The sequence below is a fragment of the Cnephaeus nilssonii genome, assembly GCF_951640355.1.
Source record: "Cnephaeus nilssonii genome assembly, chromosome: 7".
NCBI classification, from domain to species: domain Eukaryota; kingdom Metazoa; phylum Chordata; class Mammalia; order Chiroptera; family Vespertilionidae; genus Cnephaeus; species Cnephaeus nilssonii.
Genome location: NC_137078.1, coordinates 103,220,563 through 103,247,828, shown reverse-complemented (window position 1 = coordinate 103,247,828; position 27,266 = coordinate 103,220,563). Strand labels below are relative to the sequence as shown.

At 61.4% G+C, this 27,266-nt stretch overlaps 1 protein-coding gene across 2 annotated transcripts; it reads left to right on the top strand.

Moving 5' to 3' along the window:
- The first annotated feature begins 9,200 nt into the window (after window positions 1-9,200).
- Window positions 9,201-27,263, top strand: SAMD11 (sterile alpha motif domain containing 11). Of its 2 annotated transcripts, none has more exons than XM_079778008.1 (14): window positions 9,201-9,952; window positions 10,894-10,985; window positions 14,565-14,746; window positions 16,015-16,065; window positions 19,385-19,509; window positions 21,829-21,918; window positions 22,102-22,236; window positions 23,991-24,150; window positions 25,161-25,276; window positions 25,478-25,556; window positions 25,632-26,107; window positions 26,304-26,428; window positions 26,770-26,880; window positions 26,975-27,263. In XM_079778008.1, exons 1-14 carry the CDS (start codon window positions 9,436-9,438, stop codon window positions 27,218-27,220), a joined length of 2,505 nt encoding a protein of 834 aa, XP_079634134.1. In that variant the 5' UTR covers window positions 9,201-9,435; the 3' UTR covers window positions 27,221-27,263. The 2 variants fall into 2 exon arrangements, with proteins under 2 accessions (XP_079634134.1, XP_079634133.1); XM_079778007.1 differs by having other exon boundaries at window positions 22,099-22,236.
- The last annotated feature ends 3 nt before the right edge of the window (window positions 27,264-27,266 follow it).

Below are 27,266 nucleotides of genomic sequence, written 5' to 3'. Positions count from 1 at the left end.
AAACTAATAATTTATGTTTCTAGCTCCACGGCTCTGGCGCCGAGGGAAGGCTGGGCCACAGCCGCCTCCTCACTCCAGCAGCCGCAATCCTTTATTGCACAAATTATTAACGACCAGAGAATGAACGACTCCATAATCAGATCAGGGCTGCCAGCACTTTTCATTTCACTTATTTGTATAAATTCTGAAGTCGGGGTCTAGCCTGAGTTCAGAAAGCCAGGATCATGCTGGCTGGGTGCCCAGGGCTGCCTCCCCTACTCCTCCCTGCTGGACAGAGCCTGCCCTCTCTCCCCTCCCCCCAGGACTCCGGGGGTGATGAAGACAGAGGGGATCAGGGAGGTCAGAGAGGGGGTCCGGGAGGTGGGACTGCACCGGAGACCTGAGTTCATGTGGACTCTGTCCTTCTACTGCCCCAGGGCCACCTCCTGCCCGCTCTCAGAGGCAGGGGCCGGTCCAGGGCTGGGGAGTAGGAGAAAGCCTCCCCTGCTGAGTGGAAACCTGTCCAGGCCAGCATCTCTCCAAGGCCTGAGCCTGGACACACCCGCCCCTCCTGTCCTCCCCTCACTGAGCCTCGCAGGTGGGTCTGTCATCTGCCTTCCGCTCCTGTCCTGCTGTGGTTGGGCTGGGCTGTTGGCTCCCTTGGGCCTGGGGACTTAAGCTGTGAGGTTTTCGGTGGCAGCACCAAAGAGCGAGCTGCCTGGAGTCCTCCTGAGTCCACTTTTAATCTCATTGACCTCTCGTTATACTACAGCGCATAAATTCTGATTTGGAGCGCTTATGTTCCATCATAAATTGGGCTGGCAGACTTCCGATCAACAAGATAAAGCTGTCTCCTGTGAGGTGGGTGTTTTATTAGTCTTGGCCTCGGCGCTGCAGGCAGAGGTGGGGGGCGAGGCCTCAGCTCAGCAACCCTCCTGTGCTGCTCAGAGGGGCCGATGGTGCCTGGGGTCTGAGTGCCTCCTGCTGTCATGAGCAGGCACCAGCACCTGGGCCCACATCCCCATAGCACCAGCGTGAGCAGCTGCCAGATCCCCGGGCTGGGCACTGGAGGGACGAGACAGAGGCCTGTGCACATGCGTGCCCCTACCTAGAGGTCATGTCTTCCTTCAAAAGCTCCATCTCTGCCCCCTTGCTGACACTCTGACCCAGTTTCTGGATCAGCCTGCCAGCACCGCCTGTCAGCACCCTGTTCCTCACCCACTCTAAGTTCAGTTCAGTAGTGTCTCTGAGCAACCTGGCCTCCCACAGCCTTGGCAGCACCTAAGAAAACATGTGGGACCAGCATATGTGCCCTAACAGGAGAGGAGAGCAATCCTGGGAGGCTTCTAGGAGGAGGGAATGCTGCTGTGATTCTGGAAGGTACGTAGGTGGGAACAGAGCTGAGATGGCCACAGGCACAGTGAACATAGCACCTGGACCCTGGTATTTTTAGGGACCACAAATGTAACTGAGGAAGAAAAAAGGACATAATAATATCAAATATCAAATACTGAAGCAGCATGGACTATATGCGTCTTCACACCAACACAGTTGTAGAATAGAATTTAAACATTTTAATGGAGGGGGCTCACAAAAGCAAAAGGTACTACACTAGTCGTAATGGGGCCCTGAGTGGGTGCAGAATAGTGATGTTGGGGACTGGGGCTCCTGGGCCCAGGCAAGGCCTGGAGGGCAGGGAGCCCGGACTGTTCCCGGAGGAAGCCCTGGAGAGCAGGGTGGCCAATGTGCCCATCAGGCGCTGGTTGAGTTGGACAGAGTCTGGGGCTGTCATGGAAGTAGTGAGGGGTGAGAGGGGCCTGGGAAGGAGCACAGAGGGAAGTCCGAGTGAGTGCAGTTCTCTGGTGACTGGGGGCCAGGTGGTGAGGAGAACTGGTGGAGGGAAAGGGCTGTGGGGACCGTGAGGTGGACGCACATGGCAGGCTGTAGACTCTTGAGTGTCTGAACTGAAGCTAGAGATGCAGACCAACAATCTGAAGAAAACCACAGAAGTACGTACAAAAGATAAGAGTGGGCCCTAGCCAATTTGGCTCAGTGGCTAGAGCATTGGCCTGCAGACTGGAGGGTCCTGGGTTCGATTCCGGTCAAGGGCACATGCCTGGGTTTTAGGCTCAACCCCCAGTAGGAGGCGTGTAGGAGGCAGCTGTTCAGTGATGCTCTCTCACCATTGATGTTTCTATCTCTCTCTCCCTCTCCCTTCCTCTCTGAAATCAATAAAAATGTATTTAAAACAAAAAAAGATAAGAGTGGAACCTAGGGTAGAACTCACCAATCCGTTTACTTATCCATCCACCAACCCTCCACCCATCTAGGGTGGAAGGGTGGGGAGGCAGAAAAGCACCTGAAAGAGTGAGAAGTGAGAGAAGGGAGGCTGATCTGAGAGGAGGGTCTCAGGGCATGTGTAGCTCATCTAATATACAGCTGGAAGCAGTGTGGAGGCCAGAATAGGGCACAAAGAGGAAGCAGCACATTAGCATCAAGCTGAAGCTGACAAGTTTGCTGAGGGCCGTGTTCCTGGCTGGAGGATGGGACGACCCAGCCCAAGTGTGGCTTTGCCCAGACCAGTGATGAATCAACTCATCCTGCCTCTGTGGCCCCAGGCTCTGGAGCACCCACATACCTGCTGCACCTCAGACAGTTACTCAATTGCTGGCTTGGGGCAAACTCTTGTATTTTGGCAAGACGGCCCAGTCCAAAAGGATGGTCTGTCCATTCTCCTGGACGGAGTCTGCAGCACACAGAGCATGAAAATTGGTGCCTCTGTGGGCAAGGCATGCGGACCCACATTTGAGGATCCCACACCCCTCTCCACACTCTCAGACCAGCCCCAGCCACTAGCTGCCTCTTTTCCTCCCACTTTTCAGAGGTCTCCAAGAGCCTTCCCAGTGCCCCAGTCTGCAGGTGGGAAGCCCCGCCCCCTGCCCCCAGGGCCAGCCTGGAACTGTGTTAAATGCCCCTGGGACTGTGGTGACCTTGGCTATAGCCCTGAAATTGCTGCCCTTCCCCTACCCATGGTAGGTTCTGGTCTGGCATGTGCATGCGGGCTCCCCTCATGGTCTCAGCCAATAGCAGGTGGTGCCCTTCAGCCCACCCACTGGGGCTGCACCTGGGGAACTGTGCATGACTTTATGTGCATCACAGAGTCGCTGCTGTCATGGCACAACGTGCAGGGCCACCCCATTGTGACACACAGATACAGAAGAGAACATGACCCCTGATGGCTCACCGGCCATAGTAATAAAGAAACCCTCACAGACAGCACCCACAAAGACATCAGTGCACCCACAAGGAGGTCACAGACTCAACCTGCCTTTAGAAGAATAGGTCCTATAGATGGGGGTCCAGGGCTTGGCCGCAGGTGGGGTTGGGCTAAGTATATGACCTCAGAAAGCCAGCCTGGCCAGAGCTGTGCTGGGAAACACGGAGAAACTAATGTTCACCTTTGCATGTCACTTCTGAAAATCTCTGAGAAATTAGTGGTGACAAAGTGACTGTTGGTCGTCTGTTGACCCTGGTGGTGGGACTGTGTGGGAGGGAGGAGGCCTCTGGTAGTCACCAGCTGTACTGGGGGGTGTACCTGTTTCTTCATGCAGGAGGGGGCACTTCTGTGCCGCCCTACACGGCCAGCATGGACCTTGGGACAGCACCACACCTGTCCTTGGGCCCCACCCTCAGCTCTCAGTCTGGGCAATACCTGCTAAAAATCCTTGCCCTAACCGGTTTGGCTCAGTGGATAGAGCGTCGGCCTACGGACTCAAGGGTCCCAGGTTCGATTCCGGTCAGGGGCATGTACCTTGGTTGTGGGCACATCCCCAGTGGGGGGCGTGCAGGGGGCAGCTGATCAATGTTTCTAACTCTCTATCCCTCTCCCTTCCTCTCTGTAAAAAATCAATAAAATATATATTTAAAAAAATAAAAATCCAGGGTGCCTACCCTGGGCCCTACGGGAGAGCCTCCTCTCTGTGAAAGAGGATGTCTGTGGCCATGGAAGCTGGGAGGCCCAGCTGGGCTGAGAGGGCTACACCCGTGGTCGGCAAACTGCGCCTCGCGAGCCACATGCGGCTCTTTGGCCCCTTGAGTGTGGCTCTTCCACAAAATACCACGGCCTGGGCGAGTCTATTTTGAAGAAGTGGCGTTAGAGGTTTCAGTTTAAAAAATCTGGCTCTCAAAAGAAATTTCAATCGTTGTACTGTTGATATTTGGCTCTGTTGACTAATGAGTTTGCCGACCACTGGGCTACGCAACAGTGTGTGTGCAGCCAAATGCTGGCATGTGGGGAAGTCAGTGAACTACTGCGAGCAAGCCCTGCTTGCAGGGCACTCCTGTACAGCAGGAATTCCACCACATAACCAGTCACTTCTGGACCAGTTTGGACTCCCTGCACAGCCTGGCCAGAAACTTCTGCACACCGCCCCCATCAGCCCCTTGGATCCAGCCAGCTTCCCTCTAGGCTTCTGCTCCCAGTGTCCCCACCTAGGTGTCCCCTCTTCAACTTCAACCTGCAGAAAGCCCACCTGAGCCCACTCCTGCTGTTCCCATGGGGCCTGATCAATGCCCAGTGGCTGAGGATGGCATAGCCTTGTGTCCCTATTGGGACTGTGGTGGGTTCTGAGCCTCACAGGTCTGCCCAGCCCACAACTGGTAAACATGCAGAGTGGATGCATGACCAGCACAGTCGGGATTGACCCTCCAGGGCATAGCCCCCAACAGTGAGGAGTATGGGTCCCCAAGGTCTTTTTTTTTTTTTTTAATATGTTTTATTGATTTTTTACAGAGAGGAAGGGAGAGGGATAGAGAGTAAAAAACATCGATCAGCTGCCTCCTGCACACTCCCCCACTGGGTATGTGCCCACAACCAAGGTACATGCTCTTGACCGGAATCGAACCCGGGACCCTTGAGTCCGCAGGCCGACACTCTATCCACTGAGCCAAACCGGTCAGGGCGGTCCCCAAGGTCTTTTTTTAAAAAAATATATATATATATTTTATTGATTTTTTACAGAGAGGAAGGGGGAGGGATAGAGAGTTAGAAACATCGATGAGAGAGAAACATTGATTAGCTGCCTCCTGCACACCTCCCACTGGGGATGTGCCCGCAACCAAGGTACATGCCCCTGACCGGAATCGAACCTGGGACCTTTCAGTCCGCAGGCCGACACTCTATCCACTGAGCCAAGCCGGCCAGGGCAGTCCCCAAGGTCTTGATGTGGGATCTGTGTTGCATGTGAGCTGATGTGCACGGCAGGGCTCGGGTCACAAGAGGAGGGAAGTAGAGATGCACGAGGACGGGGCCTCTGCTGACCTCGGCATGAACACGTGAGCACCTGGGCGTCCCTCCGCCCTCAGGTCTGGATCTCTCCTCCCTCACACTCAGCCGTGCTGGCACCTTTTGGGACATGGGGTGTGGGGGGCCCAGCTCTGCCACTCAGCTCTGGTCATCTCCCTGACCTGGCATCTGGAAGAGGGGCCATCGTGGTGCTACAATGGCTTGTGTCACGAGGGGTGAGAACTGCACAGGACCTCGCGCCCACATCCGTACCCCAGGGCCGCGGCCACATCCAGGGATCCTCCCTCCCTGCCTCCCAACCCCAGGCCAGGTCCAGGCTGCAGGGAGAGGAAGGGTGGAACCAGCCTCAGGCCCTTCATGGGAGACTCTTCTGCTCCCAGCTTCCTGGAGGGCTCTATTCCTTCCTTTTGTTTGGCACCACCCGGGGGAGCCCCCAGCTCCTGCACTCCCAGCCCATTCCTGCAGGAGCATGTAGGGTGTTAAGTTAGTATACACCCTGGGTGTGTGTGTGCTGAAGCTGTCAGCATCTGCGCCCCTGTCCTGTACATGCACATGGGTGTGAGCACACATGCAGGTGGCTGTTTGTGCTTTCAGAAGGCATGCGTCTGTTACTGACTGGGTGTTGTGTGGGCACAAGTGTGTGTGCAATGAGTGTGCTTCCTCACAGCTCAGTGTCAGCTCCGTCCACACCTGTGGGGCCAGTGCGACTGTCTTTGCATACCTTCCCCAGTGGGGCAGGTCTAGGCCTGCCCTCCAACCCCCCTTTCCCTGGATGAGCACAGGCCAGCTTTCCTGCAGCCTCCCCTCTGGATCTCTCTTCCTAGGATAATACCACATCTGGAGCTCAGTAAATGATTTACTGATGAAGCATGGATGGAAAGAGGGCACTAAGGGGTGCAGTCTGGAGAGGGGCATTGGCAGGCACTCCAGGATGGGAGGGTCCTGGCAGGAGCGCCAGTTGGGGACAGGGTCGGGCAGCGCCAGAGGGGGCGGTCAAGCCTGGCTGAGCCCGGGTTGAGGGTACCGGGGTCGGCGGCTGCCCCCGCGCTCCCCGGGGAGGTCTCCGGTCGCCCGCCGTCTGCGCCGCCCGCGGGGTTATTTATGACCCCCTCCCCTCTCTGGCGGCAGCGGCGGCTCCGGCCTCGGCCCAACAGCGGAGGGCCCCATCAGGGGGACCGCGACCAGCGACCGCCTGCGCTGCGGAGGCCCTGAGCGGGGCCTCCGCCGCTGGAGGTGGGGCTGTGGCCGCAGACCCACCTGCCCCCCACTTCCCCCACCCCCACCCCCCACCCACACACACACACACACACACACACACGGTGTAGCCCGGAGGGGGATGATTCTAGCCTCTGGCCCCAGTCTGAGAAGTACAGAGGTACCTGTGGGTCCAGGTGGACAGGTGGGAGGAACTGAACAGATCCTCGCGGGAGGGGGATGATGACCAGGGGTGAGAATGCCTGGTCCCCGTGGGAAAGTGGCTCTGACCCCGGAAAGCAGAGGGTGTGTTTCCCATGAAGAGGAGGAAACAGGTGGGAGTGAACCTCCCTGATAACCAAGGCGCTGGAAGGGGAACCAGCAGGGAGCTTTGCGCTCAGTCACAATCTTTTCAGGAAAGAACCCTGGTCCTCTAGAGCAGCAGTCACCAACCTTTCAGACCTCACAGACCACCAGAGGAGTGGAGCCAGATGGTGGCATGGAGGTTGGGCTGGCAGAGCTAGGTTAGTGCCACACCTTGCCAGCTGAACCCCTCTCCTGAAAGCCAGAGTTGGGGCCCCCAGGGCCCTCCTTAGCCACTGTGGGCTGTGATGAAAGTGTGAGAGGTGGTTTTACAGAGGAAAGGGAGGTCCCATCCGCAGGCTCAGGGTTGTGACCAGACAGTGGGCACACTGGCCGCCCACCAAGCCCTGGCATCCTTGCATTGACATGATGGTTCCTCCATGGGCCTTGGCTGTAGACATGGAAGCAGCACACCTAAGAGCAAGACACAGGCCACAAAGGTGGCCATGAGGGGAGCTCCCACTATCAGGCTACATAAGGACTCAGGCTGCAGATGGGGCGGAGGAGCCTCGGGTGGTGAAACAAGGTGGTCACTCACTCATGTACACCCATGTTCCCATCAGCAGACAGATGTCCCGGGAGTGGAAGAAGCAGAAGGGGGTGCAGAGGTTTGGGTGCCCTGACCAGTTAGTTCCTGGTCTGAGCCCAGACCTCCATCCGCATGCTGGTCTTGGTGCCTCAGCTGAGGATGAGGTGGGCAGTGGGTCTGTGAGGGAAAGCAAAATGATTGCCAATGGTCAGCCACATGCCCAGCTGGTAGGAGGTGAGTGGCGGTGGTGTGTCCCCTCACTCTCAGCCCCTCCCTTGCAGAAGGTGCTTGTGCAAGCTGTGACCCAGCTCGCCCTGCAGAGACTGGTCAGGGAGATGCCCACAGATGCCCTGCCGGTTGCATCTCAGAGGGGCAGGGATTGGGGTCTGGCTGCTGGGTTGGGATCTGAGGTTACTTCCAGCCTGTCCACAATGACACACCAGAGAAAGACAAGCCTGTCTCACTGGTTATTACCACAGCCACAGCCTCTGGGTTTCTCAGCCTCCCTTCCTAATTCTCCCGGTGCAAGGATGACATGCTGACCTGCACAGCGGTGTGGGCTGGTCATCAGGGGACAAGCCGCTCTCATTCCTGCTCTCCAAGTCACTGAGGTGGACATGGATGTAGCAGGTCCTCTCCCCCAGACTTGCTCCTCACAGGAAACAGGATGTGCTCAAGGGCAGAGCCCCTTCTCCTCCCCACACCTCCCCATCCCTCACCCAGACTAGGTCCAGCCCACCTTCTTGCCCCACACCTTGGCTCAGATACTGTTTGCCTTAACATCAGATGGCCTGGATATGAAACAGCTGTATGACATCAGGAGTGTTACTTGACTTTTCTGTGTCTCCCCTTCCTCATCTATAAAATGGGAAAGAAGGAAATAATACTGAAATGATCAACTAAGGCATATAAAGCAGCAATCAATAAGCAATAGAAATGTTATTGTTATTCACAGAACACAAACCCTCCCCATCTCAATTGATAAGGCCGCACACCACAAACCCAGGCCTCACACCCTGCAGGTGCAGAGGAGCCCCCCCCCCCCCCCCCCCACACACACACACTGATGCCCACCACGCACAGGCACTGGGCAAACACCTATCCAGAGCTGCAGGCTCACAATCACACACCTGTCAAGGAAGCGGGGGGGGGGGGGGGGGGGAGGAGCCCAATCCCGGATCTCCTCCTCTGACAGGAGCCCTCTCCGGATCTGGGGCCCGCCACCACCCCACGTGGAGTCACAGACTCCAGCAGCGGGCCCCAAATAGTAACTCCCTCAACAAAGGCGCTTTTCGTGCGCGCCGGGTCAGGCTAGCCCGCCCCCACGCTAGGTCTCGCTTCCTCCTACCCTCAACCGCTCAGGGGGTGCAGCCCGGTCCCGCCGCCTCGGTGTGAGGCCGGTCGGCCTTCACGCACCCCCTGTTGGAGCCCGCGCCCGCCCGCCCGCCCGCCGCGCCGGGGCCTTTTAAATGGGCCAAGTTGTGGCGGCGGCGGCGGCGGCGGCGGCGGGGGGAGTCTCCCAAGTCCCCGCCAGGCGGGCGCGCGCCAGTCTACGCGGGTGCGCAGCCCGGGCGACTGAGCTGGGCGGGGCGGGGCGGAGCGGGGGCCTGGGACCCCCGGGAGGGGTGGGGCGCGGGGCCCGAGACTTCAGGACTCCTCTCCGCCCCGCTCCGCCCGGAGGGCGGACCAGCGAGCGGCGGTGGGGGCGGGGCCGCCCCAGGGGGCGCGGGCGCAGGTGGCCCGGCGCCCCGCGGAGCCCCAGGGCGCTGGAGCTGCGCGGTCGGCACGTCGATCCGGAATCGATAGCAGCTCCGGCAGCACCATGTCTCCGTTAGCCGAGGCCCTGCCAGCCAGCTGGGCAGCTGTCCGAGGTGGCCCGGCAGGAGGCGCGGCGGCGGCGGCGGCAGCGGTGGCGGCGGCTGCCGGCGCCGGGGCGCAGTAGCGGGCAGGGCAGGCGCACGGCCAGGCGCCTCCCGGGTCCCCCTCCCGCCAACGAGACCCTACGCCAGCCTGGGAACAAGTTGCGCCGGCGGCGGGAGCCAGGCTGCAGGACCACTGGCCCGCCATGCCGGCGGTCAAAAAGGAGCTCGCAGGCCGCGAAGACCTGGCCCTGGCTCTGGCCACCTTCCACCCGACCCTGGCGGCTCTGCCGCTGCCGCCGCTCCCTGGCTACCTGGCGCCACTGCCCGCCGTGACCGCCCTGCCCCCGGCCGCCTCGCTACCTGCCACGACCGCCGGCTACGAGAGTCTGTTGGCTCCGCCGCTCCGCGCCCCGCGCGCCTACCTGAGCCTGAACGAGGCCGCCCCACACCTCCACCTGCCCCGGGACCCTCTGGCCCTCGAGCGCTTCTCAGCCACTGCGGCCGCGGCACCAGATTTCCAGCCGCTGCTGGATAACGGCGAGCCGTGCATCGAGGTGGAGTGCGGCGCCAACCGCGCTCTGCTCTACGTGCGCAAACTCTGCCAGGGCAGCAAGGGTCCATCCATCCGCCACCGCGGCGAGTGGCTCACCCCCAACGAGTTCCAGTTCGTCAGCGGCCGCGAGACGGCCAAGGACTGGAAGCGCAGCATCCGCCACAAAGGTGCGCCCGCAGTGGGGCCGCGGGCCGCCCCTGTCCCTGCCCTCCGCTCCCCGAGGACCCGTGGGTCCGGACCCCACTCGTCCGCCATCTGGGAAACTCCGTCACTGCCCAGAGAGGGCGCTGTGACTCCGGGGCTGCCGCAGGGACACTCTCTGTCCCCCCCTCCCCCCTCCCGCCTTACACAGTCTGCTCTGTGGACCCGGGCAGAGCGTCCTCGGCCTCCACCGTCCGCCCAGCTCCCGCTGCGCACTAGCCAGCTGCTCCTTACGCTCCGAAGGTCTTTGCAGGATTGCTGGGCCTCGGGACGCAGGGGAAGTTACGGAAACTCGGGAGAGCAGGCGGGAGGCGGGCTGGGCAGGATACTCCCCCTCACCCCGACCCCGGAACCCGGAGCCACGGGTTCTGCCGGGAGCGGAGGGCACACGTGCGGCCGAGGTGCGGGTGCGAGCTGCTGGAGAGAAGGGCGAGGCGTAGGGTTGGCGCAGGCAAGTGGGGGCCGCGGGGCCGCGCGTCGGGTCGGGGGCGCGCGCGGAGCTGGACCGGAGATGAAGCTGGGAGCAGCCTGTTGGGCTCCGGCAGGAGTCTGCTTCTTCGGGCGCCTGAGCGGGCAGCCAGGAGAAGTGCGGTGAGCGGGGGTGGGGGGAGTTAAAAAGTTAGGGACCCAGTAGCGTTCGAATTTGAGGTTCGCGGGTCCACAGTGGCCCCCCTCGGTCGGGGAGGGCGCTCGCCCAGGTCTTCAGTTCCCGAGCTCTGGAAATCCCCGCGGGACCCACGAGGATGGGGTGGGCGGCAGGGCTGGTGGTGGGTTTGGAAGTTGGACTGAGGTGGGTGTGCATATTCGTGCCGGGAGGGAGCCCTCGGCCCTGCTGCTGACTGCACCCTGGAAGTGTGCCCAAGTGCCACCCACTCCCTCACCGGTCCTGCCTCGCCTCTCCTCGCAGGGAAAAGTCTGAAGACGCTTATGTCCAAGGGGATTCTGCAGGTGCACCCTCCAATCTGCGACTGTCCGGGCTGTCGAATATCCTCCCCGGTGGTGAGATGTGGGAGACAGTTGGGCTTCGGGGTCTTCTTTCTTTCCAGGGGAGCATGTGCTTATTTTGTAGGATCCAGAATCCTAACCTCAACTTTGCCAGTGTGCAGGAGGGAGCTCCCTGGGCAAATAGGGGCGACATTGCTTGGGGTGGGAATCCTGGGCACCTGGAGGCCCCTCCCCTTTGGATCCTGCCTATCTGGAAGCTTTCTTTGGGAGTTTTGGAGCTGCTTCTCCTAAGTCCTGGGAATACCCCAGGGTGTGAAGTTTCCTCCCTGGAGAGTCTCATCCAACTGGCTTGGAGACCCTGCCCTCAGCAGTCTGGCGGGTCACCATGTCGCCTGGCCAGCTTGGAAGAGGACCTGGTCCTAGGTAATGCTCGTTCTGGGGTGTGACAGTGTTGGCCAGCCGATGTGTGTCTGGGGTGGTTACAGGCTTGGATGTGAATGATGTGCCTTTTTGGGTACCCACAGCTGGAGCCCTGCAGGGCAAGACCTTGGGTTTGCAAGACTGCCTGGGCCTTTGGTAACCAGAACTGAGGCTGGTTGGAGGCTGGTGTGAGGCCCCAGCCCAGTGTCGACATGGCCTAGGGGAGCCGAGCAAAAGGTGCTGTGCCTGCCCCAGCACATGTCCTCCAGGCAGCAGCGGGTGGAGAGTTGATCTGGAAAGGAAATTGCATCTCAAGAAGGACCAATTTTGAGCCCCTGGGGAGAGCCGATTAGAACCCTGGCTGCGTGGTGGGTGGTTGTGCTGCTCTTACTGGCATCACCTAGCAGCCCCTCTCGCAGGAAGGGGTGGGAGAGCAGAGGCCTGAGAGGACCCAGGGTCTCTGGCCTTTCCCTTAGGGACAGCCATCAGTTGGGGGAAGGAGGAGATGTTCTGGGTTCCTCTTGGGCCCTGACGGCAAGGAATCTGGAGGAACTAGGAAGCCACAGACACCTGTGAAGACTGACACCAGGTCAGACGCACACGCTGGGCAGGGGAGGGGGACTCGCTGCGTGCCCACCGCACACATTGTCTGACATGAGCTCATCACCCACAGCCATGCCTGCACACGACAGTGTGTACACAGGTAGCCCACCTCCTGCCACGGCCTCCGTACCTTCCTGGGGCCAGAGACCAAGCTCACCCTCCACTTCTGCACCCTCTCAAGCAGCTGGTACAGAGGAGGGGTCCTCGCCTCCTCGCCGCTGGCCTGGAGTTTCTGTTCAGGTGGGAGGAGCTCTGCCTTCCCACAGGAGCAGGGGAGCAGATGGCCTGAGCCCAGGACCAGTTCCTTATGGCTGTGGCGTGGATGGCGGTTCAGACAGGGATAGGGACACAGTTTAGGACTGCCTGCCTGTCCGGGGCTCCCAGGTTCCTGCTTTGCATGAGCGATCGCTCAGACCTGGGCTTGCCCCTCCTGAGCCTGGTCCCTCCCAAGCCTGTCATTCTACCCCGCCCTTAAGGAGCCCCATGAAACTCCTGTCTTTCCAGCCCCCACTTTTCCACACAGACTGGCTTCCCCCACAGCCAGCTCCACAGGTGTATGTACACCACACAGTCACGGATACTCAAGGGGCAGAATATGGGTCTGTGGCACAGGTATCATGCAGCCAGACAAGCGGCCATCCTTGCTGCCTGAGGAGCCAGTATTTGGCTAGGGGTGGAGGTTCGGCACCCAGTTTTCAAATCTGTGCTGCTAAGCGGGGATGAGTGGCTGAGGTTTCCAGTGTATGTGGAAGGCATGCATGTCCCCTGTCCTTGGTCGGGGTCAGGGCTGCCCATCCTGTTTCTGTCTCTGAGCCCCCCTCCCACGGGAGCACCCACAGGAGCCGCCCCAAGCCAGCATAGCTGGTCTGGCCTCATCGCAAGCAGTAGTCTTAACCCGCCATTTCTCTCTCCTCTTCCCTATCCTACGGATGAGAAGCAGAGGGCACACCTTTCCTTTCCTTCTTAAGTGGGTTTGATTCAGCAGGAAAGGCGGTCCTGATGCTTGGCCTACAGCAGGCTAGAGAAGGGCAGAGCTGAGCGGGACCTCCCTGCAGAGTTGCACTCCAGACAGGCGGGGAGCTGTTTCAAACTCCCGAGCCCACTGGCTGGCACGTAGAGGTATGGGGACCAGACAGTGGTCACCTGTGCAGCCTTACCCATGCTTTGCTTATGCTGGTGACGAGCTGGGCCGGGGTTAGGGTCAGAGAGGGGCTACGGATCAGGCCCTGTCTTGCAGGCTACTCACAGACTGACCGCCCCCCCCCCCCCAACCCTGTGCTGGCCCCCGGCTGCCTAGTCTGTCTCACTGAGTGCTGCAGAGGAGACTGGAAGGGTGTCCTGGTAGACTCCTGAGGGCAGGTGTGGAGGAGACCGGGGCGCCTGGGGGTGGGGGTGCTGTGTGTCTGGAGGTGACAGTGGACTGGGTCTAAAGAGAACCTTTACTCAGGACAGGACTGATGGCTGCAGAGCCGCCCTTCAGGTCCAGGGTGGCACTGGTGCAGGGAGGGGCCAGGTCCCCCTGACACTTTGCTCCTCGAGCTCAGGGGTGTGGTGGGGACGCCTTATCCTGGCAACAGAAGGAAGGAGGTCAAAGGAGGCCCCTGGGACTGAAAAGATGAGAGAGAATTAGATAATCCCAAGACCCCTGCCACCTCCCTGAGCCAGTAACTTGTTACTAAGTAAGAAAAAGCTCCCTGTCCACCAGCAAACCATCACTGCCTTTTCTTCTTCCCCCGGGGTGGCGGGACCTGAGACGCTGGACAGTGCCGTGTGTGTAGGAAGCCCCCCAGCGTGTGTGTACCAGCTCTAAGCATGCACTACTCTGTGTGGAGTTCCCTGTGCATCTGCGTTCTGGCTCAGGCACCTCAGCTCTGTGCCATGAGCCCTACCTGGTCATGGTGGGCGCAGGGGTGGGGCTCAGGGGCCTTGTGGAAAACTGGATCTCTCAGGGCTCCTGGGCTCACAGTGCTGGGCTGGCCAAGTGATCTGTGAACCCAGGCCTGCGATTTGCAAGGGCTTCAGACCCTGTGGGACCTGGGCTCTGCATGGCTTGGTCTCCATTGGGGGTTCACAGAGTCTGAGTAGGGCTGCCAGGCAGACACGCAAGCACACATGGAGGGCACTGCACGTCAAAAGAGTGACAGGACACACAGAGGGGCTGTGGTGCAGACAGATGACCCCTCTGGGTTCTGAGGAACTGGGGAAGCCGAGTCTGCCTTCAGGTGGCGTCTCACACTCAGGCTGATGGCCGGGAAGGTTGGGCTGCAATGTGCAGTCTGGACAAGGCAGTGCCCAGAGCAGCCTGGCCAGGGCCACCCCTGAGCCTCAGCCCTGGCCAGGGTGGAAGGGCGCCCATGGAAGGGCTCTGCCCGAGGCCTTGTCTCCCTGCTCTTGGCCTCTGGTCAGTCGTGGCTTTTGCCAACCCTGGGGCCCATCCTGGAGGCTGGTGGCCCCCTACTCTTGGCTAGGGCAGTGGGGAGCATGGGCTGCTGACTGTGCCTATGTGATCTCAGTGAGGCTCTGTCACCTGGGCCTACCTGGGGGTCGGGCCAGGGTGCAAGCCACCAGGGGGCCGAGGGGCTAACCTTCCTCTATTCCCTCTCTGCCCAGAACCGGGGGCGATTGGCAGACAAGAGGACAGTTGCTCTGCCCTCTGCTCGGGTCCTGAAGAAAGAGCTGACCCCCAGCTTCTTAGCCAGTGATGGCGACAGCGACGGGAGCGGGCCAGCCTGCGGGCAGCGGCCTGGCTTAAAGCAGGAGGACGACACACACGTCCGGATCATGAAGAGAAGGTACTTTCCCAGGGCGAGGGCGTGGAGGGCATGCGGGCTCAGGTGCCAGAGGGGACGTCGAGACAGGTCTGCAGGCAGCTGGAGGCAGGTCCAGGCCTGGAGGGGAGTCCTTTGCCCTCGAGACTGGGCCCGAGTTTAGCTTGTTGTGCCTCAGCTGAAACATGCCAGTCCCTCCTTCTCATGGGACCACAGTGAGAGCCCACCTTGCCCCTCGTGGGGCAAAGGACCAAGCCAGGACTGGATCAACATTGTTGGGGAGCGGGCACAACAATGGGCTGAGGAAGGAAGGGGGACTCTGCCCAAGGGCTCCGGGGAACAGGGAGGCCCGGGCAGGGTTTGGGAAGGGGTGCCTGGTCCCACCACAGCCAGGCAAGGGGTGGGGAGTGGGTGGACCCTCCCTCGGGGCAGCCCCTGTACACTTGTGCTCATGTGCCTTGGCAGGTGGTGGCTCTGCTGGGTCCTCACTGTCCCATCCCAGTCTTGGGGCCACCCTTCCTGACCTCCCACCTCTCCCCTCACGGCAGAGGAACCTCTCTCTGGCCACTGACTTCTCTGTCCATCCATCCGTGATGCATCCCCAGAATTTCTAGGCCTCTTCCCACCTAGTCTTTCAGCACTTTCCAATGTCTCCTACGCTAGTAACCCTCTCGGACCTCAGGACCCCACTGCCAAGCCCACACCCACACCTGGTAAGGTGAAGCACCACACAGGCTTCCCCCTGCCTCCTCAGCCGTGGTCTTTCCAGGGCACTGCTGTGGTGGAGGGCCTGGGCACAGGGCAGAGCTGGGCACGGAGCAGAGCTGTTTCCTGCCTGATCTCTGATCCTGGCGTCCCTCCTGCCTCCATGGTGCAGTGGTCACTTTTGGGAAGGCAGTTGGCAACAGCTGGAACCCCGGGGCCTATACCTGGGCTGACACCCAGCCATTGATTGGCACTGGTGGCAGTCGCAGGCTCGTTCTGGCATGGTTCCAGCCCAGTTGGGGTACCTCTAGCCACTAGGAGTTTGGGTTTGGTCACATGAGTGACATGCAGAGGGAACTGCAGCCCCCACCCCAGCACAACGTGGGGCTCCTTAGGGCCTACAGCAGAGACATGGTGCCTCAGCTCTGTGCTTCCCACCTCCTGGTGGCAGCCCTCGGTGGTTGAACTGGTCCAGATGGCGCTGGAGACAGGGGGTGCTGGGGGTGGATGAGGGACATGCCACACACCTGTCTGCTGTCCAGCTGCCCATCCTGGAGGCCATGCTGACTTGCCTTCTTTCCTCCCAGGGTCCACACCCATTGGGATGTGAACATCTCCTTCCGAGAGACGTCCTGCAGGTGAGGTTGGGGCCTGGATCAGGCTTCCTCCCACACAGTGTGTGTCTGCTTCTAAATCTCTCCGGCCTCCTCCTTCCTCCCCTCCTTCATCTGCGGTCTGTCTGTCGACTTGTGCCTGGGCCTTGGCAGCACAACCCTGGAGCCAGAGTCCCCCTCCCACATGGGACTGGCCATTTGAGCCCATTTGCCTAAAGATGAGGCCATAGCCGCCCCCTCCCATCCTCCCAAAGACCCACCAGGAGGTGAGAATGGTGATGTGTGAGTGGAATCTTGAAGGAAGCATAGGAGTTCCCTAGGGAAAGGGGATGTCTGCAAAGACATGGAGAAATGAGGGGAGGGCATATGGGAGGGGAGGAGGTTCCCAGTCAGCAAGTCTAGCTCGATCAGATGTTAAAAAGCCTTGGATGCTAGGCCTCTTGGGCGTTGTCCTCCAGGCATTGGGGAGCCACCGAAAATTCTTGAGCTGGAAGAGTGACCAGGTGTATGTTTTGAAAGGTCCTCTTGAGGCCCTGCCCAGCAGGTTGGGGGTTTGCTGAGTCCACAGGGATTCAGGCTGTGGAGGCAGGATGGAGGGAGATAACAGTGAGGGGACCTGAGAGGAGGTTGGGGGGCATTGGGAGACACAAGTTTATGGTTCCAGGGGGGCAAGGGGTGATCAGCCTGTGGGCGGAGCCCAGGCCGTACTTTCTGGTCGGTGGGGTCAAGTCTTATCCTCCTCCTGGGGAGGCCACAGGAAGGGCAGCGGGCAGTGAGCATCAGGTCTGGCCGAGCTTCCTCGGCAGAGCACGGGTAGAGCTGGTTCTGCCCACTCCCAGCCTGGCTCTGAGGTCTAGATCTGGAGCCAAATTACAATGAAAACATCTTCAAACTTATTTCTACCTCATTTTGAAGTTGCCCGCTGAACTGATCCTTTTTATAAACTATCGTGAACAGTGATGACATCTTATGAGGCTTGTACTTGGGAAGCTACAGGATAAATTTATTCGCGAAGCCGGTAGGAACCCAGGAGCTGCTGCTCCTCTCCAGGGCGACTCTCCCTGCAGGCCCCCCAACCTCGCCCCCACCCACCTTGGAAAGTGGGAGAGGGTCCCCCTGCTCAGACAGGCAGTAGAAGCAGCTAGGATCATTTCCTGGCTTTTATGAGAGGAGAGATGGTGGGGGGGGGGGTGGCCAAGGGGACTTTCAGCCCCCCTCCATGCAGCACCCGGCCCAGCTGCCTCACACTGCCCACCCTCTCTTTGTTGCCATGGCCCCTTTAGGCCCTGTCCCTCTGTCCTTTTGTCTCTAGTCTCCTGTCTGTCTGTCAGACTCTGTCCATCTGTCCAATCTGCCTGTTTGCCTGCCATCATTGCTCTCTATCCTTCTCTGTCTGTTTGTCTGACTCCATCATCCATCTTCATCTGCCTCTCCATCGTCTGTCTGTTCATCCCGTCCTTCTATCCATCTGACCCTGAAGTGGATGGGTCTGAGCACTGGGCAGCAGGCAGATGTGGTCCCTGCCCTGTCGAACCCCTGAGCTGGCCCGGAGGTGGGAAAGGACTGGGCAGTGTGATGGTCACTGAGGAAGCCTGTAAGGCCCCTCTTCCTCCTCCCAGCACATCCTCCTCCACTCAGCCCCCCAGGGAGCCTCAGAGCCCCCCTACAAATTGCGAGTAACAAATAATAGGTGAGAGAGAGGGTGCTTTCATGGCTTCGAGAACCTCATGCTGGATGCCCGGTGAGGATTCACCTATTATCAGTCAGTGTGTGCAAAGTTTCTTTGTCGTGTAATTTGTTCAGTGAGTGACCAGAACAGACTTCCCAGGGCAGGGACAGCCTATCTTGGAGTGAACCCCCAAGGCAAAGAGTGGGGTGTCCTGGTTTCCACTGGGCATCATCCCCAAGGGGCTGCACCACCCTCGAGTGCCCGAATGACCTGTGCATGAAAGAGCTGATGGCTGAACTGGAGGCCTGTTCTCACCTGTCAGTCACCTTCTGCAGGAGCCCTGGGGACCTGAGGGCAACATTGGCCCCGCCTCTAGGCCCCACCCAACCCTGGTGCTGAGACAGCAGCTCATCTCCTACCCCCGTTGATGAGGATGAGTGAGGGTGTGGATTAGCTTCTAATTAGTCCTCTACAGTACCTGCTCCCACCCCACCTGCCTTCCTGTCTTCGGGGGGGGGGGGGCACCTTCTCTCCTGAGGGTGGGGTGGGAGGGAGCCCAGCCCTGGCGTCTTTGGTGCTGAAACTGATCTGCTTAGGGGACAGCCCTGGATTAGCCGCTCAGCCGCCCAGGCCAGGGTGCAGGGCTACTTAATGAGGTTTAGGGTCGGTTCCAGGTCACTCCATGGAGGTCCCCCTGCAGTGGCCCAGCCAGGAGGCTGCTCTGTTACAGGTGGGCCAGGGAGCAAGGGTGCTGGGGGGGAGGGGGCAGTCCCTCCTGCTTCTCCTCTGTCCTGCCCCGACTGTGTCTGCAAGGTGGCAGGTGACCCTTCTTCACTAATGGAGTGGGGCGCCATCTCTACAAGTCGCACTGGGGTTTCCTCACTCCCTCTTCTCTCTGGGGTTCTGTAATGTAGGGTTGAGCTGATTTAACAGCAACAGAAGCAAGAGAACAAAAGAGTTACCTACATGCTTACCCTAAGCCCTCCCCCACACACACACCCCAAGGCCTGGCCGAGGTTCTGCTGGGATACTTGAGGTGAGCAGGCTCCCACCATACCTGTGTCCATGTCTGCAGGTCCGCAGGGCTGTGGCCCCCATGAGTGCATGTGCCTGTGTGTCATGAATGTGCGTCTCCATTCATGTGCTGGCCTTTGGTCTGACCCTTGGTTTCCTTATTTGAAGAAATCGGGGGTCCCTGGCTGGTTGCAAGTTTTAGTTGAAATAGTGTGGGCAGCGTTCTCTCTGAAGCAGCCAGGGCTTCGGTAAGCGCTGCACACACGTGACAGTGTGTACCGGGGCTCCCCGGGGGGCAGGCGCACTGCCTGGTGGGTGCCTGGCTGCCTTCCCAGTAGGGGGCATGGACACAGTCCTGGTCACTGGAGAGAGCATGGCAAGGCTGCGCCAGCCCAGCTCTGCACGGACCCTCCCTGGAGCTGCCGTGGGGTCTGTGTGCAAGTTCCCCTGCACAGCAGACACTTGGCAGGTGCTAGCTGTTCGATGTTGGTCCTGCTACAGGGATGCTCACACACGTGGGGTCACAGGCCACCTCCGGAGGTGTGCAGAAGGCATGGCCGCACTCAGATGCTGTCCCCTGATGCTGTACACGCCCACACTCAAGCTTGGTCTGGCACCCTGCCTCATGGGTCCCACCTTCCCCATCTTGCCTTGCTGCAGCCAGGAGAGCGACCTTCCCACCCTCCTATCCAGCCTGCATCGCAGCAGCCACCTCGTTATGCCTGAGCATCAGAGCCGCTGTGAATTCCAGAGAAGCGGTGTGGAGATAGGCCTGGGAGGTCCAGGTGAGGAGCCCGGGAGTACCAGGGGCCAGGAGGGGGCTGCCAGGGCCACAGCAGCTTAGCCTGAGGACAGCCCTTGCCGCCACCCTTCCAGTGTCTGCTCAGTGGCCTGGATGCCGCCACCCCCAGCAGCCTTGGCAGGCAGCCAGGGAGGCCAGCGGAGGAGGAGGAGGGAGGTGGCGAGGCCGGCTGTCCCCTGGGGCTGCATGTGATGGTAATTGTGTTAATCCCGGCCAGCAGGGCAGACGGGGGCGGAGGCAGTGGCTCCATGGTGGCTGCTGCTGCTGCGGTGGGCTTGGAGTGGCGAGGCCTCTGTCACCCCTGCTCACAGGGGCAGACGGAGGCAAGGACGGTCAGGGATGTGCGGGCCTCACAGAGGCTCAGAAAGGCACACCTACAAATGGCATGCACTGAGCAGCCCCACAGCACACGGGGTCCCAGGAGGGAAGGGTCCCTCACTGAGAGCAGGAAGACTGGGTAGGAAGGTGCTGGCCCAGGAGCTCTGGGATCACCTAGGAGGGGTGGCTCCATGAGGGGCAGCAGCTCAGAGAAGGGCTGTGGGCTGGGAAAGGAGCTGGCAAGGTCCCTGGCTGTCCTAGGAGCCCTGGGCAGGGAAGTTTCCAGCAGTGGCTGCAGTTCTCAGGGTGGCTGGGCAGGGGGTGCCAGCATCCTGGGCCCCCGAACTTCCCATTAGTGCCCCCCCGCCCCCCCCACATGCCTGTGCCTGGGAAGGGCCTGGGGTGGGGGCTGCTTCTAGAGCCGTGCTGGAGGCTGCTGAGCAGGCGGCTGATAAAATCTAATTGCCCCATCGATCGGCGGAGCCTCCGGAGCCCCGTGATGATTGAGATATTCTGAGCCAGGGGGCCCTCCCTGGACAGCAGGGCGCCTGCATCACACGTGTGCCCAGCCCCAGCCAGGCTGTGCTGGGGGCCCTGCGTGGCTGGGTCAGGGTGTCCTCGCTCCCACTTTGTGCCGAGGTCACCCTTGCTCTGCAGGAAGTGCCACCTGTGCACTGGGCCCAGGTTTCACCAAGGCCTCGACCTCCTCTCCGGGCCGTAGTACCCATTGCCTCCCTCTGTTCCTGTGGCCCTGGCGTGGGGTCACCTGCCTGTCTTTACCTGCTCTTCCCCAGAAGCCACCTGCTAATCCTGTCCCCACAGCCCCAGCCCCTCCCTGGCCCCTGAGTGGGAAGGTCGGGAGGACTGTGGGGGGGCCCAGGTGGGTGGGGGCGGCACCTTGTGGTTGGCCGCCTGCTTCTGAATCCAGGCTGTGTCCCTGCATAAATGTGGCCCTCATCACGGACTAGTCACCTGACCCCCTGGCAGGACCTTATGTAGCCACCACGCGGGGGACCCCTCCCCACTATAGAAAGGGATGGGGGGGGGGGTTCCACTGTGGACAATGGGAAGCAGGTCACAGGGAGATGAGAGCCCTGGGTTATGTGCAGGTTGGGGTGTGGACCCAGCCCAGGCCCAAGCCCAGGCCTGGCATAGTCGGACATGCGGCCCTCCTGCCTGAGACCCTGAGGCCACCGGGCTGTCCACTGGACTTCCCTAGGGGCCTCATGCTGACTGTGCCTCCATCCTGCCAGGCCCCTGAGGTAGGGATGGGGCAGGGCCTGGGCTGAGCCACGGGATGGGCCAGTGGCAGCAAGGTGGCCAAGATCAATAAGTTATTAGCACCATTCTGTCAGCTGTAAAGTGGAGATTGATCGCGCCGCACTTCCTGGGCTGATAAAAATGACAGATTAAGGGAATAAGGAAAAGGAATTAGGCTCTGGAGTTGATGGCAGTGTCCCTTCACCGAGGTGTCCTGGTGGCCCTGGGTCACAGAGGGGGCAGCTCCTGCACCCCACCCCCCAGGCCTCCCTGAGCAGGAAGAGTGTGGGGCAGTCCTCACCCCTGTCCTGGGAGTGGCATCAGGAGCCTCTTCTCCCTCTCTGGCAAGGTGCTGAGCAGGCCTACACTTGCACTGGACAACCATCTGGCTGGGTGGGGGCAGCAGGATGCCTGTGGGGTCCTGAGTTGCCACCTGAGGCTGTTACCAGAAATGTGCCATCACATCACACACACACCCAGAGCCCAGGGCCAGCACTGTCCTCTGGCTGGAGGCCTGGGGCTTGGCTAGGCAGGGCCTTGATGTGGCCAGGACCTACGGACACCCTGAGCAGTGATGGGTGTGGTTCTGGGTTGACCTGGGGCTGGGCAGGGCCAGAGGCCGGAGTTAGTGAGCCTGGGTTGTCCCTCTCCCTCCCTGCTCTTCTCAATCTCCATCCCTCCAAGCCCTGAGATACATAGTGGGGCTCACTCTACCCTCCCCCAGGTGACCTGTTGGGCAAGAGGCTAGGCCGCTCCCCCCACATCAGCACTGACTGCCCTTTGGAGAAGAAGGCTCGAAGCAAGTCCCCCCAAGGTGGGAGCCCCATGGGGGGTGGTGGTGGAGGGGGCAGGTCACAGGAAGGGGAAGCATATGGGGAGGGGTTTCTTTCAGGTACCACCCAAGTGGAGAGGTTGGGCTGACCCCACCCTGCAGCCCAACCTCTCCACTTGGGTGGTACCTGAAGGAAACCCCTCCCCATATGCTCCCCCCAAGCAGAGACTCTGTTGCTGTCAGAGCTGGGGCCCAGCATGGCCCCCGAGGATCACTACCGCCGGCTCATGTCCGCACTGAGTGAGGCCAGCACCTTTGAGGACCCGCAGCGTCTCTACCACTTGGGCCTCCCCAGCCATGGTATGTGCCCCTTACCAAGTGTCCACCTACCTGTGATGGGCTCTCCTTGCCCCTGGAGGCCAGTACTCGCCCTGAAAAGAAACCCTGGGGTCTTTGGCTGCTGACAAGGCTGCGCTGGGTGCAGGGCCCCATAAGCAAGCTCCCTGGGGGTGGGCAGAGACATGACTCTCCTCCCTCTGCCTGAAGAAGGACACCACCAACAGGTCCCCTGCAGCCCCACCCCTACCCCCCACCTGCATGTCCCCTGCGGCCCCACTCTCTCACCCACAGGGCCACACACCCCCACGCCACATGCAGACACTATCATTTCACACTGTGAGCCTGAGTGGGAGTGGGGGCCAATGCCCCTGCCATCCATGCAGGCAGGCCTCCCCTCCAGCTGGAGGGTGCCCGGGTGTCAGGGCCTCCTCCAGGGAGCGCTGAGCCTGCCTGGGGGCGCGGGGGGGGGGCAAGAGCGGGGGGAACAGCCTTAGGAACTTCCCTGGTGGATCCAGGAGGACCTCACTGGTACTCAGAAGCCTGGCTGGAGGCGCCTGTCCCTCCCCGTGCCCCACCCTGTGCTCGGCCCTGGCCATCTGTCCGTCTCAGCTCCCAGCTTGGGAGTCCCACCCACCATCGCGAGATCACACCTCAGCTCCCTGCCCAGCTGCACCCTGACCCCAGCCCCCAGTCTGGGGAGCGTGGTTGTTGTGGCTGGAAGGTGGGTGGGGGGTGCTGGGAGAGGGGGCAGGACTTCCTCTCCTCACACAGGCACTGTCCCCCAGGGCAGTGAGGCACCGAGAGCCTGAATTATTCACCAAATGTTAATAATTTAAAAATCTTCCTTTTTAATTGCTTTCCTTGCCCTGCCTGGGGCCGGCTCGGCTGGCCTGCGCGGGGGAGGGGGCGCCGGCCGCCAGGGAGCAGCGCCGGGAGCTGGGCTGTCAATCACGGCCCCGCGCCGCCGCCCCCGCTGCGGAGCCGACTGTAAATAACCCGGCCGCCAGCGCGCGGGGGCGCGGAGGCCCCACTGGGATCGATGCAGGCGGCCGCGCCGGCTGGGCTCTGCGGGCTGGCACCCGGCCCGGGCAGGGCCCACCTCCGCTTTTCGGGTAATTAATTTATAAACAGGCGGCGGCGGCGGCGGGAGCCTGCACATACGGGGGGGGGGGGGGGGCGGCTGCGGGGGGGACTCGGAGGCCCGGCCCCCGAGCAGGCTGGAGGGATGCGGATGGGTAGCAGAGAGCATCAGGCGCAGGGTGGAGTGTGCACGGTGTATACCTAGGAGGGGGCCGCCTGCGCAGCCTCAGTCTTGGGCTGGAGACCACACTGCCCTCCAGGAGCAAGCCGGCGCCCTCTGCCTTGGGCATTGCACCCCCCTCCTCTCGAGGCTCCTGCAGCCTTACTCTCCATGCTCTCTGAACTGTCAATATCAGCAACACTCATGCACCCCCAGCCTCCACTGCCAGCTGGGTTTTCCCCTCCCTCTTTTCATCCCTCCCACTGCAGTTTGGCTACTAACATCCCCATGTCACTTCCAAATGCTTTCCTGGCCCCCCTCCCAAGACAGGTGGGTGCCTCCCACTCCCACCCCAGCATCCTGTTGCACCGTAATGATCTGTCTCCCTTGCCCTGTGGTCTTTTTGGGTCAGTGTGAGGACGTGCTCTCACTGGTTCTGGTCTTGGTGTCCTTGGCCAGTGCCCTGTGCTTGCCCGGGGTAGGGGGTGAGAGCCCAGGGGGCTCTGGGTCACTGCTGTTGTCGCCCCTCCCCCAGACCTCCTGAGGGTCCGGCAGGAAGTGGCAGCAGCAGCTGTGAGGAGTCCCAGTGGCCTGGAAGTCCACCTGCCCACGTCCACAGGTCAACGTCGGAAGCAGGGCCTGGCTCAGCACCGAGAGGGCAGTGCTCCAGCTGGCACCCCATCCTTTTCAGAGAGGTACTGGTGTGTCTGCATCTCAGAGGCCCCCATAGGCACTGTGCTTGCTGCTGGGGTGGGTAGACTTATCGCCTGGTTTTTGCAGGTCAGGGTGGCAGCCTGCACCTTCATACTTGCCAGCCACCTTGACTCTCTCATCCCAGCCACTTGGCCTTGTGGGGACTGAATGTGCCAGGCACTGGGCTGGCCTTGGGTTCATGGCTTATCGTGCAGAAGGGACCTGATGCCCTCCTGAGCTGGGCAGAGGCCCGAAGAAAAATATTCCTGGGGTAGAATGCGTGGGGGTGACCCCCCCTCTGGTTGGAGTGCTAAGGGCGATTCCCTTTCCATTGAGCAACTGTGGGACCTGCTGGATCCAGGTGCCCCTGAGACAGATGAGGGCCTGGCTCCCCCAACAGGTAGGTGAGGGCGCCAGATGCAGATTGGGGGACTTCGTGGAGAGGGGGCAGAAGGCAGAACCCGGAAGTCGGAGGCCCCAGCCTCCAGCAGCACCGATTCAGACTCGAGCCTTTGGCAACACAGACGCTCGTCGCGGCCCGGAGGCCCCAGGAAGGGGGGGGGGGGGGGGGGATGGTAGACCTGAAGAAGGGCGAGCGAGTGATGGGGCGGGAAGAGCTGCAGCGATCTCTGCCTCTGTTGCCCGCTTCCCCGCGACCCCCGCCCAGAGCGCCGTCTACAGCCGCCTCCCGAATCGCGGCTAATTGTGCTCCGCCCCTGGCCGCGCAGGGTCCGAGGACTGGGAGGCGAGGCCCCGGCGCGCCCGCGGTAATTACCGCTGCAGTCGCCGCCGCCCGCCGGGTCAGCCTCCGCGCCGCCGCCGAGATTAATTGGCGCCGCCAGCGGGGGCCGGGCGGGGGCGGCGCGCGACCTGAGGCCGAAAGGGAGCGGTGCTCCGACCGCCAGCGGGGCCGCAATTAGCAGCGCGGCCGGCGGCCGGGCGGGGCGGGGCGGGGGCGGGCCGTTCCGGGAATGGAAGGGGCGCACGGCGTTCACCGCCCTGCCGTCCACAGGGAGCTGTCCCAGCCGGCCCCCCTGCTGTCGCCCCAGAATGCTCCGCACATCGCTCTGGGCCCCCACCTCAGGCCTCCCTTTTTGGGGGTGCCCTCGGCTCTGTGCCAGACCCCAGGTGAGGAGTAGGCGGGTGTTGGAGGCTGGTGTCCTGGGGGACTCGTGCGTTCGGGGCCACCCGGTTTGCCTGTGCCCCACCAGCGTCCGCGAGTGTTCCTCTAGGACCCAACCCTGCCAGGGACAGACGGGGGCGGGGGTAGGCGCTTGGGGGTCACTGGACCACTCGGCCACCCGCTTCGTGGACTGTCCCCTTCCCCAGGCTTTGGCTTCCTGCCCCCCGCCCAGGCGGAGCTGCTCGCCCGGCAGCAGGAACTCCTGCGGAAGCAGAACCTGGCGCGGTAGGTGGCGGGGCTGGCAGGGCAGGAGGTGGCCCCGTCTCGCTGGGTCCTGACCCTGCCCGCCCCCCGCCCCAGGTTGGAGATGTCGGCAGAGCTGCTGCGGCAGAAGGAGCTGGAGGGCGCGCACCGTCCGCAGCTGCTGGCGCCAGAAGCTGCGGTGCGCCCGCCTGACGGCGCAGAGGCCCTGCTGGTGCTGAGACCCAGCTCCGCACCCAGGCTGGCGCTGCCCCCGCGGGGACCCCCCGGCTCCCCCACCCCGCCGCGGGAGCCCACCCACCGAGCCACTCGAAAAGGGATCGTCAGCCCGCCCTCAGCCCGGCCCAGTGAGCCCAAGGAGACCACCGGGGCTGGGCTTTGGGTACAGGATGGCTCTGAGGATGAGCCCCCCAAGGACTCAGATGGAGAGGACCCCGAGATGGTGGCTGTTGGGGGCCGGGGCCCCACCCCAACTGCAGGGACCAGCTCTGAGGGGAAGGGACTTCTCGCAGGGTCCGTGCTGCCCCCCTCTCTGCCCTTGAGCGTGCCCTGCGTCAGCCCCTACCTACACACAGGTGGGCACCCCAATGCTCTAGATCCCTCAACGGGGGTTGGGGGGTGGGAGGGCACTCCCCCCACTTCCACTTAGGGAAGTCCAAGGGGGAAAAAGGCCCTTTTAGTCATGGATCTGGACAAGGGCAGAGGTCAGCAGATGGATGGGAACCTGGAAAAAAGGCAGCCGCAGTCCTAGTAACTCCACCTCCCAACCAGGCGCCATGGGGGGACTCTTCAGTGATGGGGAGGAAGCCACCGCCCCTGAGGACATTAGCAAGTGGACAGTGGACGATGTCTGCAGCTTTGTGGGGGGCCTGTCTGGCTGTGGAGAATACATACGGGTGAGGGGGCACCTGCCCAAGATGGTTCTGAGCTCCTGTCCCCCAGTGCCTCTCCTCACTCCCATTCCCCTCCTCAAAGGGTGTAGGGGACACTGTGCATGCTCCCATCCCAACCCGCAGTGCTGTGCCTTCCACATAGGCATATGCCCGTTTTCTTTCACAAGAATATTTTCCCTAAAACTGCACAAACAGCTCCTCTTGGCTCCACTTTCCAAAGCTTGAGCCCTCCACCACCCCACCCCACCCCACCCCGACCTGATAGCCTTGGCCTGGCTGAGGGACCCTGCAGAGCAGGCTGGCAGTTCCCACACTCAGGCTCTGACAGGCTCCCACCCCACCAGGTCTTCAGAGAACAGGGGATCGATGGGGAGACCCTGCCCCTGCTGACGGAGGAGCACCTCCTGACCACCATGGGGCTGAAGCTGGGGCCTGCTCTCAAGATCCGGGCGCAGGTGCGTGCCAGTGGGGCGGTGGTCCCACATCCTGGAGGGACAGCACCGAGGCCCTTCCTGGCTGCAGACCCCCAACCCAGGCCTCTCTCCATAGGTTGCCAAGCGCCTGGGCCGAGTCTTCTACATGGCCAGCTTCCCGGTGGCGTTGCCACTGCAGCCACCAGCACTGCGGGCCCCCGAGCAGGAGCTCACCTTAGGGGAGCAGCCCCTGTCCCCAGCAATGGTCCCCTCGCCCTATGGGGGGGGACAGCCCACTGCTGGCCAAGCTTCACCCAAGCAAGAGAACGGGACCGTGGCTCTGCTTCCAGGGCCTTCAGACCCCTCCCAGCCTCTGTGCTGAGTTGTGGGGAGCCTATACAGGCCCCCACCCTTTAGTGCCAGCCACT